The 13,879-nt window shown below is 25.9% G+C and overlaps 1 protein-coding gene across 4 annotated transcripts in view; it reads right to left on the bottom strand.

Moving 5' to 3' along the window:
* LOC129965462 (uncharacterized) overlaps window positions 1-13,471 on the bottom strand; it is a 31,668-nt gene extending 18,197 nt beyond the window's left edge. For 2 of the 4 annotated variants that reach the window (XM_056079348.1, XM_056079352.1), the window contains exons 1-8: window positions 13,359-13,471; window positions 11,029-11,114; window positions 9,430-9,573; window positions 9,217-9,338; window positions 6,770-6,922; window positions 6,611-6,679; window positions 2,185-2,276; window positions 73-241 (exon numbers count right to left, since the gene is read on the bottom strand). In XM_056079348.1, the coding sequence (XP_055935323.1) occupies window positions 73-241; window positions 2,185-2,276; window positions 6,611-6,679; window positions 6,770-6,922; window positions 9,217-9,338; window positions 9,430-9,573; window positions 11,029-11,104 (825 nt within the window). In that variant the 5' untranslated portion in view covers window positions 11,105-11,114; window positions 13,359-13,471. Of the gene's footprint in view, window positions 1-72; window positions 242-2,184; window positions 2,277-6,610; window positions 6,680-6,769; window positions 6,923-9,216; window positions 9,339-9,429; window positions 9,574-11,028; window positions 11,115-11,769; window positions 11,916-13,358 lie in introns of those variants that run through there. The other 2 variants (XM_056079350.1, XM_056079351.1) reach the window with 2 other exon arrangements.
* Between the last annotated feature and the right edge of the window lie 408 nt (window positions 13,472-13,879).

The raw sequence follows: 13,879 nt of genomic DNA, 5'->3' as shown, positions 1-13,879 counted from the left end.
ATTTGCAATAACAGTAGAAAGTTCACATATTAATATTTCTTTCTAGTAATAATAATAATAAGACAAACATACATCAGATCCAAGCTTGACTTTTTTAGCAGGAGTAGAACCTGAAGGATCTTGAAGTGATCGCTTAACTGCTGCCAGTCGTTTCTTTTCCTCCAATTCTTGTTTCCTTTCATACTCATAAATAAGGTCCTTGCTATATATATTTTCTTCTGGTTCCCAACCATTTTGAGAGCTACAATACAAAGTTTATTGCAAAATAATCCAACTGTATTTCCACAAAATACATAATCTGTATCATCATAAAATAACAATTAGTATTGTTTGCAATTTAAAGATTTCATAAACCAATTTTAGTAATTATAAAATGAAGATATAATGTTGCAAATCTAAAACAAAAACAAAGAGTTTTTCTAGTAAATAAAGCTGAATGCTTAATACATATTTATAACTTAAGTTTAGTTAGATATCAATAATAGAATTTCAAAATTTCTTCGAATATCCAGGGTTGGTTGTGAGTTTTATTGGCGCAAGAGCCAACCCTGGCTAAACTGCGCCATCGAATATCCAGGGAGTTCTTAACCTTTCTATTAGATTTGCATCAAATATAAAACAGACCTAATAAAAAAGTTAATAAATTTAGATCAGAAATTATTTTTTTATATTCATTTCAAAGTGGAACAGAAAAGTTATTTGCTTTACTAATACAATAAGGGCTATTCACATCAAATATACAAACTTAGATAAATTATAAAATTGTCAAAAGGGTATATAAAATCAATTCATAAAGAAGTCTTTCATATTGTATAAGCCATTAAAATAAAATCTATCACGTGAAGATAAAATAAACAATTGATAAATATTATAATAATAAAAAAAACTAGATTTATTGACATTGTAAAATGATACAATGGAGAAACCTACAAGATGCTCATTCAATCAAATAATCCTAAATATAAGGCTAAGATATTCAAAATCATTTGATACATTTAAAGTTATTTTATTCATTTTAAGAATTTAGTTTTAAATATCATCTATTACGATATATAATGAAGCTCTTATATTTAAAAAGAATTTCTTTTTAAATAATTGTATGAACTGAGTCACGAGTTATAATTTCTGACCCTAGATTCAGAAACAGAGAAACAAAGAAAGTAAACAAAGAGATTTAAATAATATTCATCTTTGTTATTGATTTTAAAATTAACATTTTTTAGAAATTAACAAATGTCATCAATTCATTCTGATGACTGTATCTTAATATGATACTGCAAACCATCATCTTAATTATAACAGCAATATTAATTGTTTATTTTTAATATAACGAAATGCTCCTCAACTACAAATCCAATATTTAACACATTCGCTACCACCAAAATTTATATATCCATCCTCAGAAGCCGACATTTCTAAGTTATCCACAGCGACATCACTATCTCCTTCCGATTCGCTTGTAGAATCCCAACCGTAATCTTCATCGTCTATGCTGTCATAATCAGAAAGATCACTCTTTTTTAGTAATTCTAATATTTCGACATCAGTCAGTTTTTTATTTACTTCCTTTTCTTAGGCTGTGAAGGTCCTGCAATACTTGTACTGTCTGCCATTTTTAAAAATGCACATAAAAAAATTTAAACACAAAATTTAAAAACCAAGCACTGAAAATATAAAAATAATGCTTCACTAACGTGCCTCAAAAACCTCATCGTTCAACCTCTAAATCCGAACTAAAAATAAAGCAGTTTACTTATCATATTCGATCGTCGTCCCAGAGTGTCGCCGGCATGGGAGGTAGCGCCATGCTGATGCGCCAGCAGCAGTGAATGTGTTAAATAAAAAGGCAGAATTAAATTACTTATTAAACTAACATAATTTTGTATATTCATTTTTTTTCAAATATAGATTAGTAGCCTAGTGTTAAAAATCAAAGGAAACAGCATTTTAAATAAATAAAGTGTGTGATATAAATGCCTGAGAGAATTTGAAAGTTTATGATAATTGATATATATATACACCAAATAATTCAAATTGAAACTAAATAATATGTATGAATATTGAAAGATCAATAACAAAAACATATGTATAAAAGCATTTCCATTTTATTTCTTTTAATTTATCAATTCAAAAGTATTATTTCACAAAAAACGGAAAGAAAGAAAAATATACATATGAACATACTCAGGATAGCCTTTCCACTTCAAAAAATATTCCACCCGGCCATCAACAATCCTTTTATCTAGAACTTTCTCAACTTGGTATACTTGACCATTCTACAAAATCAAAATAACACATCTTATTAAATACTTTACAAATATTCTGTAAAATAACATGAATTTAATATACAAAAAACATATAAAGCATTGTCACATTTATGTCCCCCCCCCATCTTTTACAATAATATTTGCTGTTTCCTTTCATATTTCAGAGGAAACTTATGTAAGCAGTTTAATACCATTTACATTTCACTCTGGTTTATAAAACAATTCCTCTTATCCCTTGAAAAGTCTGAAGGAAGAACTAACACAGTAGCATCTTACAGAAATTAAGCTTTAAAACTTTGAAAAGATTAATAAGAATAATATTACACAGTAAAAACAGAACTATGTTTGAAAAATCATGCAAATAAAATAATTTGCTAATAAAATAATATATATATGTAACAAAATATATATATATATATTTTGGTTGAAGCAGAATGCAGGTTTGAAGACATGGACGAGACGTTGTATTTTTAATTTCCTTTTATTCTCTTCCGAGTGGCAAGCATGATTATATACAAGAAGGTGCAGCACAGCGCCGTGCAAAAGCAGAAGTAAGAAAGAAACCAAAAAGGGACGAATAAATGATCACTAGTCTTATATAAGATAGGATTTCTGGCCAAGTGCCAATTCAATACACATGGTGACCTTTGACACCTTTTCAAGGGCAATGAGAGATCACTTTCATTTGATACGTAGTACTGGTGGCCCATTATTTTACAGAGGAATTAATTAAACCGAAAGTGGAATTGGATGATGAAATAAGAGAATATTTAGAATGAAGTTACTATGGGCTAAATTAAGATAAAATCTTAGAAATTAATTAAATTGAAATTAGAATTAAAATATCATTACACACACACACACATATATATATAATCAAATAAGATTATTTCTTTATAAAGTAATTGTTTTCATGAAAATAAAGATCCAAATGCTAACTACCTTCTCCACAATATGAATCTAATAAAATACACTACTAAATTCTTTTAAATGAGAATGAATAATTTTATTAAAGAAAACAGTGGCAGAGAAAAAGTTATAAACTATTAAAAGAAACTACTATTATTTAACACTTTCAACGCCTTTCAGATACTTCCAATTACAGGTTTCTGTGGGCTAAAAGACTAGAGTTGTAGATTTAGATAATTAGTAGTAGATTTAGCAGTTTAGATTGCATATTAGTAGCATTGAAAGTGTTAGGGAATAAATATATTATTAAAAAAATTTCATTTAAGCTGTTTTATGTAAAAAAGAAGAGGTTGAGTCAGTTAACTAAAATTGTCAAAAAGGATATATTTTGACTCATTCACAAAATTATAGCATCAAAATTGACACATTTTCCAGAAGACATAAGAAAATTCATAAAATAAAAAATAATCTGGGTTGCCACTCAAATTTGGCAAAAGAATTCCCAATGTTTTTCCTATATGTATACACAATATAAGAAGAAATCCATGAACAGCAGTCATGCTAGTTATAACAGAATAATGATATCCCCCCTTCACAACCTGTTTCTATTAATGTAAAAAGCAAAGAGAAGTAAATAGCGATTCAATATTACCTGAAATAATAACATATTAAATGAATTTTATATTTGCACACTTTTGACTAGAATTTAGCAATACAAATTCATATACCTCATGTCCTCTAAGTTAAAGTTGGACAAAATTAAGGGCTCTGGTGATGTAAAATACAAAATATCATTCTTGTCATTATTTTGGTAACAGGCAATACAATAGCGATACCAGTCCCCCCCCCCTCCTTTGTTTATGGGCTGGTACAACAAATTAGAATTTCCTCCCCCGAATAAAGTTTCCAGGAGTACTCTAATTGCCCCATAAAATCTTTTCCCTAATATGTCATAGGGTCAAGAATTTCCACCAGTAAAAGTTTAAAATCTGTGTTGGCACTGATGAGCTTTATGAGCCAAGTTTTAGCAATTATTTTCCCAACAAAAAGCAGTTTTAAAATGTATGGAATGAATGAAATAAAATGTATAAAATAAGCGTAATTTCATTGACAAATTATACTAGACCAAATTGAATTACTTTTTACTCATTCCATAATTTAGTGCTATCACTTTTTCCATATCAATTTAATAACAAATGCTGACTGAGAATTCAAACAGGTTCACAGGTTTACGATGCTGCTTTCAGAAAAAGACCTGCTAAACTTTCAGAAATAAAGCATCATAATATGGTGATAATTATAATGCTGTGTTGAAAGACTATAAATTATGAACAAATTACTGATTACATTGAATCTTAAATGCATGAATTAACATATACGTGATAATCAACGCCTGCATATCAAATTCTGTAAACCAAACACAATTTTACTTCGAAATATATTTTTAAAATTTGGTAATTATTTGCATTTTAGAAAATTTTTGGAGAAAAATATATTTTTAAATTTAGTAACCAATTATGTTAAGCTCTAAGTGTATTTTTTGAAAAAGTGATACAGCTTATAAATAACCGAAATTCCCAGCAAAAAAATTAAATTTTCAATCTGCATACTAATTATTAAAAATGTACTGAGAAATTCTACCATTTTTTTATATTAAAGTTTTAAACTACGCTAAGTAAAATATATATATATATATATATATATATATATTTACACAGAGTGTATTAATAAAAAAAATATTTAATTATGCTTTTAGTCTATAGAATATAAGAGCAGTGTATCCCGTGTGATATACAAGGAAAAAAAGTGAGCATTTTTAAATAGAAAATACAAGTAGTCTTAAAATATTATGCATAAATCATTACCTTGTTTATAAAAAATTAATTTTCTAGAAATATAAAAATAAAATGAAGTTCACATAACAATGTTCAAGTTTTAAAAGAACTAAATTTATAGTTTCAACAATAAATTTGAATTATTTTCCAGATTCAAAAATAATAACAGTGAACATTTCTATTCATATTCTCACTACAAATAAATTATTACAAAATTGGTAAAGTTTCCTTTAACAAACCAAATAATTTTATAGCAGAAAATTTCATACATTTTATTCAGTATCATAATATTTAATTTGATAGTGTCTCCAATAAAATCAGTGAATTGCTATTTTAAGGAGAAAATGAAATGAAACTATGATACAAAACAACATCTAGAGTTCAGACAAGGACAAAACTGCAAAACAGAACCCACTTTCTACAGTGGAGAAATAACCCACCCATTGGGTGGATACAAAGTAACACTATGGTTGGTCAAAATTGAAGGGGTCATTTTCAACAAACACAAGTTTAAAAAAATAGGAGGCATTTTCGAGTTTTTCTCATTGAGAACCAATAGTTAGAGACATTTGTCAGTGTTTAGTTCCAAAAACCTAAAGGTTAATGATTATTTAACAAAAAAATTTAAAAGCTTTTTTTTTTTTACCAATTCATATATGAACTGTATATTTAGCAGAATCATGTATCAATTTTTGCATTTCAGTGATGTTCCAGTCATCTGTTTCCTTTTTTTTAATTTTATTTTCTTTTGCTATGCTGTTTTGCATTAGTTGACTCTTTTTCTCTCTGAACTTCTTTCTGCTTTTCTAAAATTTTACAATACCTTACATGCGCAAATTTGGCATAATGAAGCAAATCTCTTCAGAAATTTAACCATTTGTTTTTTCACGTCATACTGCTTTGTCATTCACCAAACATAAACTTAAATAAGATACCGCTTTTAAAATAGCAAAACATTTTCGACAAGCATGCAAATATATATATATAGTAGTAGTATTCTTTGCAAATTTAAAACACTCTGCTAAAAGCATCTCTTTTCAATGTCAGTACTCCATTAGTATCCAAGTAGCTTGTAGTCCAATGTTGGATTACAAGCTAGGACTCCCCCTCCCAAATCTTGAAAACGGAAAAAATGGGGAATAAGTAGGAAAAGGGTGAACATCCATGGTTTAAGAATTGAGAATGATGTTGTTTAGTTTTTAAAGCTATGATGACAATCTTTATTCTTCAATGCTAAAAGAAGACTGAGCCTTTTTAAAAGAAAAAAGCAGATTTAAAATTCCTGTATTTTCCAGTCCTTTAAAAAAATTTAAAAACTCCCTGTGTTTTCCCAGTTTTATAGATGATTTTTAAATTCCCTGTGTTTTTCTGATCTTCTTTGTGCCATGGCAACCCTCAATAAATGCTCACTTTATTAATAAAATAAATAGTTTAACATCTATATAAAAATATGTCTAGCGTAGTTATACCCTTACAAATTATTTCTTCCCTCAGTAAAAAAATTCCTTGATATTTTAATAAAAATTACATAAATTTACATTCAAATTTAACTATGGAATTTAAAAATAATGTCTACAGTAAAAAGAAAAATTATCTTACGATTTCTTCAATGCACTGACGTAAAAGGCATCGTTTGGTAGCATATTTCCATGAACCAGATTTTTTTTTCTACGAAAAAAATAAGCAAAGCATTATAATATTTAAAAACAAATCATAAATATTTCATGATCTTATACAAATAATGTTAATGGTACTTACAATACAAACATCACATTCTTCACAATCTTCTGTTCGTAAACAGTTTTCACATATACCACAGTAAGTGGCTTCCTCATATTCATCTAAAGGCTCACTTTTTATTTGAATGTCTGCATATAAACTCTTTTTATCTTTATATTTGTGTTTTTTATCCTAAACAAAAAATGAAAAATTAAACATTTTTAGCAACTATAACATCCATACAGCCCATTATAATTTATTTATTTTTTTAATTATACCAATAAAAACTTCTGACATATAAACATTTCACATTTTTTTTTTTTTAAATGATATAATTTTTACAAGGAAAAAAAATTCCAAGGTATTGCAAGAACATTAATAATGTCAAATATTTTACAGCTAGCTAATTTACCTAATCAAAATTAAAATATTTTCATGTCTAATACTTTTGATATTAAAAATACTTTTACATAAATATTAAACTGCACCAAACTCTTTTGTCTGAAACATTTTTTTAATGAAATGAGAATATCAAATGAAAAAGATGATTTTTAAAAATAATCCAGAGCTAAATTGCTTCACAAAGTATTAATATTTGTTTCTAAAAAAAGTACTTATAATTTTGACCAAAAATACTGAATAAATATTTTTTCATTAATATCAAACTTGAAAATAAGCCCATCTATAATTGTTCCTGTTATTAATTGTTAATCATATCTTTTAAATTTCGTTTATCATTTATCTTTCAGAATTCTGCTAATGTGTTCCAGTATCAGTTCTTTATGTGTATTCTTAAACTGCAATAATTAAACTGTTTTACAAATTGTGCATAAAATAAATTTAGAAATATTTTTTTAAACCATGAGATTACCCCTTCCCCCCTCAGCTCACCTACTCTCAAGAATCATGTAATGTTTCTTTTGCAACCATTATATGATCCAAGTTCATTTAGTCTGCCATTTATTTATGCAAATCTGCTAGTAATAAATCTTTATAAACACAGTTATTATTAGAAATAAAGTTAAATTATTTCAATTGCAAGATCTACTAACATTAATTCTTCATCCATTACTAAAAATTAAATCATCAATTTTAAAAATTAAAATCTTGTAAATGTTTGAAAGAGAAAATATACAATTCCAACATGTTAAAAAACTAAATTCAATTTATTTCTCTATCCCAGTTTATCCCCCATAAAATGCATTTTGTAGTCAAACATAAGAGTGCTCAATCATAATAACATTGAAATAATCACTAATGCTGGTGAATATTAATAAAACTAATTTAGTCATATCAATCACCTTTGATGAACTACATTTTATCACAAAAAATGACATACTATTTTTATCATATCATTTTAAATTATACTTGAATATCATTTTAAATTATTCTCGCTGGATCTTCTTATGAAAGAATTAACACTTCCAATTGCATTTTTTTGTTTTTGATGACTTCAATTTATAATCAAAACTGCTTGTTTTAAACTCATTTTTTTGCATTATTCGTTTGCAAAAAAAAAAAGGCGCTGTTATAGACCTTCTGCAAACATGTAAGCAATTTGAATGTGCAAGTTGTTAAGAAATGACAATTAACAAATTTGCCTTGATTTTGCATGCACATTAGTGTTTTACATAGAGATGAGCGAAATAAACGGTTGGAAAAATTAAATTTATATCGCTGAAAAGTTAAGTTTTTTAAATTTTAATGTGATGTACAATTAATTTTGGAAAAATAATATTTCTAGCATTTTTTTAATGAAATAAACTTTATGATTCTATTACACATACTAAGAAAGCATTGCCAAAAGTATTTTTAAAAAAAAATTGAAATATCAAAAAGATAGAGAAGTTCAAAGTCTCTTTTCTGTCTAATAATACAGTATCTATAAATTTTCATATTTATTAACCGACTACGTTTATTCAACTATAGAAAAATTAACAAAATTTCTTTTAATTGCACAGAAATGAAAGTGGTATTGGTGGAAAGAGGAAATTTTAAATTTTAAGATGATATAAAAAAATTTCATGTGAGTAATTCCTTAGAAAGTTAATACAAAAAAAAAATATGATAAACTTTTGGTTAATTTCTATTTAACTGAATATCTAATTAATTTTTTCTCTTAAAAAGTTCATAACACTCCAATTTTTCCCCCCCTCAAATAATAAGAATGTAAAAGATATAATTCAGACCAATGTTAAAGAGATATGAATCAGACATACATATAAAGACAAATTATTTGTTTGTATTAAGATAAATGTATATACAATATTATTTAAATTAAATATTGCTTAATACTACAAGTAATAAAGCATTACTGGTTTATTACATTTGGAAAACAATCATTTGTTTAGTAATAGTATATTTGTATCAATTTTAAACTTAATGCAAAAATTAAGACAAACATTTTTAAATACGTTGATATTTTTTGGAAAAATAAAAGGACCAATTTTAACAATATATATATATATATATATAATTATAATCACCTTTTTGGAAAGATAATAATCATTGTACTTAGATTTTTTCTTGTGACCATACAAGGAATGATATTCTTCTTCGTATTCATCATATAACTTTTTGGTACTCTTTGTATGTTTCTTTACCTTACCTTAAAAAGGAAAGTGAAAATTGAATTACATCATCTCCTATGTATAATTAATTGAAACAATTTTCAAGAGCAGTATACATTTCTAGCATACTTGGATCATGCCGAATAACTTCAATTTCACTTTCTTCCCCTGAACTTGCTGCATCTTTTGGTGCAACACAATTGTCACTCTTGTGTGCAACAAAGTCATCCAAATTAAAGAATAACTGCTCACATGCTCCACATCTTAAAATATCTGGAATACATAAATGTAGTATTCAGAAAAGGACTTCTTACCCATTAAAAATGAAAAAAGATTTAAAATTATAAAAAAAAGAAAAATATTTGTTTATGAATTTAAAAATAATTCTATTAACATATTAAAAAGTAGCAAATAAATATTAGAAAACAATAGTGAAAACCCTCTTTTTTTATGTATCAATTTGAAGGGTATAAAGGAATCTATAACAAAGGCTTGATTGTAAAAAATTTTTAAAAAAGCATTCAATTGGAAAATAAATAAGATTACACCTTCTATATATACAATTGCAAGGAATTCTTTTCTAAAAATATATGTGTTCATTAAATGCTTTGATTTGTAGATTACAGCAGAATTTCAAAGAAATATCATACCTTAAACAAGACTTATAAAGCAAATGTAATTTATCAAATTTCTGATTTTGCCATTCCTTATAAGGCTGCCTGGGGCAACTTTACTAATTTTATATCTGAACTTATTTTACAGATTAAAAGATTCATAAAGATTCTTCATATTTAATTAAACTTCTGAAAATTTAAGAAATAACATTTGTATAATTTTAAAAATATAAAAATGGAGAAAGGAAATGCTGGTTTAGCCACATAGAAAAAAAGATAAAAGATCATAATCTGCTACGAGACACAAAATAAACTCAAGAGCTCTAAATATCTACACCATTTTATAACAAATGATTGAAATTCCAGCTGATCTTTATTTGAACTTTTCAAAAAATAATTATAAGTTGGTTTATTTTTTGTATAATTTTTTACATAGTGATTTTTTAAAATTTAATTATAATTCATACATAGTATTTTATCAAGATAATTAACTCATTAAATTGTTTACAAAATAATGCACCTTCTCATAAATACTTCACAATAATTTGAAAAATATGAAACATTTTAATTTTTCAACAGATAAAAGGAAAATTTCTATTTTTGCACATGAATATTTTTAGATTTGGCTAGCAATTAAGAAATTGCAAAGTGGAAGTAAATTATTTTTCAAACAAGTACGTATAGTCAATTTGAAAGTTTAAGAACAAGACTTACTATCAAAAATATAAAATAAAGAGAAAAGGAGAAAAAAAATCTGAAATATTTGTAAATAAAAAAGGAAATAATCAAGTATGATTTTCAAATATGTAAATTCAACCAAAAAAATAGCTCCACAAAAGTTTTTAAAAAAATTATAATAATAAAAATCTTGGGTATCGTGAATCTTTCTAGCCAATCATATGATCATTTCAATAAAAAGTAACATAATTTTTTTTAAGATATCAGAAAGATGAACAGATTAAATATGCTTCACTAAGTTAGCATGCATAACATCAAATGAAAAATTAGAATAATTCACATCAAAAATAATCAGGAGTTAATGAAAGAATACAGTAAATTACCAACAACTTTCAAATAGAATTCATACATAAAATATATATATATATATATTTACCATTTAAGTCTGGCTTAACATCTACTTCTTCTTCACCAGTAGAAGTAGATGCCACTCGTGATTGTTCCTTTGGCATTGATTGCTATCTAAAATTTCAAAGTTAATAAACATATATATATATGTATGAAACATAATCATAATGAAATAAATGTTCGAGTTGACAAATCAGAGAAACAATAAATTTACATAAAATATTCAGATTAATTAGCTAGTAAATAAAACAATACAAAATATGACTTTATCAGGACTTGCAAAGTTTTAAAATCTGAATTTTAAAAAAAAAGCTTTAAACATATTTACATTAACATTTCTAACCTCTACATTTATTCACATGAATAAACCATGAGTATCTTGAATAAGAGAAGGATTTTTTATATTCAAGAGAACATAAGAATTTCATGGCAGCTATCAATTATAGAAACTACTTCCATAAGTAAACAACCTTAGAGGAAGATAGATATATATCCTTATCCTACATCTTTGAAGTACTTAAGGAAAAAAATAAATAAAAGAACTGCAAACATTCATAATCCTAATAACATAAGAATATGAAGTGCAGCACATCTTGTAAAGGAAAAATAATAATAATAATATATATTAAATCTGTCAAAATTGAAAATGTTTTAAAGAAATTACAAATGGGAGGAAGCATCCACAATGTAAGAAAATAAAAAATGAAATATTAGGTTATTCAATATACTGTAAACGATATCTGGATCATATAATAATATAAGTACTTACTACTAACCAGTAAATTTTCCAAGACTTTGTTTAAACAAAATTTGTGATGCATTTGATGAATGAAAATACAAAATAAAAAATTTTAAAAAAACTAGGAAAATTATTAACATACACACAAAATAAATCTGCTATTACAATGTTTTGCAATAAAAGTTACCTTTTTCAAAATATTTCAATGTAATAAGGATATGCATTATATAGAGGAAATGTTTACTTTAAGAATAAAATAAATGCAAAAAGTTATGTTCAGTAAAAGGAATAAACAGTATTTAAAAAAATTACAAAATGGTAATAACAACATATTTATTATATGATATAATTTTAATAATAGAATTTTATGAACAGCCTATATAAACAAAGATTCAAATTATTTTTTTTTACTCCTAAATAAAGTATAAAGATTCATTTCTTTATTCATAAGTTTTTCGGAACTTAATAAAATGCATTTAAATATTTACATTAAAATATTTAAAATTTTATATTTTAAATTACTGTTTCATAAAACATTAAAGCCAAAGAATTTTCATGCATTCAGAAATTTAGAAAACTGACAAGAACAGTTTGTCTAACTCAAAATGTAAACAGAATAAAGCAAAAAGAGATGAAATATATTAAGCAATTAAGTTTAAAAATTAGGGATTCTATACGCTCCAATAAATATTCCATATATTAAATTCGAACGGTAAATATGCATTAAACAAACTGAAGTATATTTTAAAAAGATCAAGTTATTTTTTGAGTTCTGAATAATTATAAAAGAAAATTTTATTTTCTGTTGTTTTGCACAATTTTTGTCATTTCTATTAGTACCATGTGTTGAGTTTCTCTAAATCCCGCCAATACATTAGTACTCATAAAGGAAAAAAATTCTTTGGGAAGTCACAGTTTTTTCTGTTAAAATTTTTACTCCATTTCATTTTTCCTCCATTATATTAATCTTAAAAAGAAATATAAAAAAATAATTTGAAATTCATCGATATATTTTTATTTCAAAAACTTGATTTCACCGTTAATATTATTTAACCGGAAATATTTCAACTGATCAAAACAAAGTATGCATGTATGTATGAACACGATTATGGAACAAATAAATTTCAGACACCTAACAATGGAACATATTACAAAATGATTTTTCCCACCAAAATTATCTGAATCGAATTTTTTTGTTATGTTGTTTACAATATTGTGTCAATTCTGATTCATTTTTTTGTAACACGCAACCGATAACGCCACATTAGGCCTAAAGCAATGAATTTTTCCGTCCTCTAAAGAATAAGGCGTAAACAAAATTGAAAATTGCGTTGTAAATATTCAGATATTTATATGGGGATTTTCTGAAATGTTTTCAAGTAAATTTAAGGTATGCTGAAAAAAATGAATTTTAATGTATAATTGCCATCAACAACAAAAATTATTTTTAAATGAAGTGGCGCCCTCATAGTAGAGAAGAAGACCATGTTTGAAATCAACGTTGTTAGAAGTAGCTGTACAACAAATATTCTGAGAAAAATCATAAACTAATTTTCAAGAGTTTATAACAACAGAAATTCATAATAAACTTCAAATATTGTAGAGATCTAATAACTTACTCAGAACTTGCTAGTTTCATCACAAAAATATCTTCATTATTCTCAAGTGTAAATATCTTGGCTTGAAATCAGGAGATTGCAGAATTTTACCGTCACGAGAGGGCGAGTGGAATTGTGGTTCTGTGTGACGTTCCTTCCGGATTAGCCAATCAGAGACGTCCTTTTAGGTTGGGATAACGTTATGAATATAGTGTGCAAGTGTTGTATATTTTTGAAATTTATACAACAGTAAACATGTTACAGTATGGTAACGTGTTTTGTTGAAAGAAGCTATATTGTATACTATTACAGGTTGACAAACGCCTCTTTCGTTCCGAATAATCTATTTTCTTTAAGATTCATGAATGTAAAATTTTCTTCTGGTAATTTATATTTTAAAAATTCCTGTATGAAAGTTTTAATTTATCCTGAGTAGAGTTAAACAATTTAAAATTCCTTATGTTTTCTGTATACAGTTGATTAATGTATCCATCATCTGCAAAATTATTAAAATACTGATTGCATAAACGTAACTTTTAATT

This window comes from Argiope bruennichi, chromosome 4 (genome assembly GCF_947563725.1).
Source record: "Argiope bruennichi chromosome 4, qqArgBrue1.1, whole genome shotgun sequence".
Classification (NCBI taxonomy): Eukaryota; Metazoa; Arthropoda; class Arachnida; order Araneae; family Araneidae; genus Argiope; species Argiope bruennichi.
Note: the sequence above shows the minus strand (reverse complement) of the source record. Positions and strands in the feature narration are given on the sequence as shown.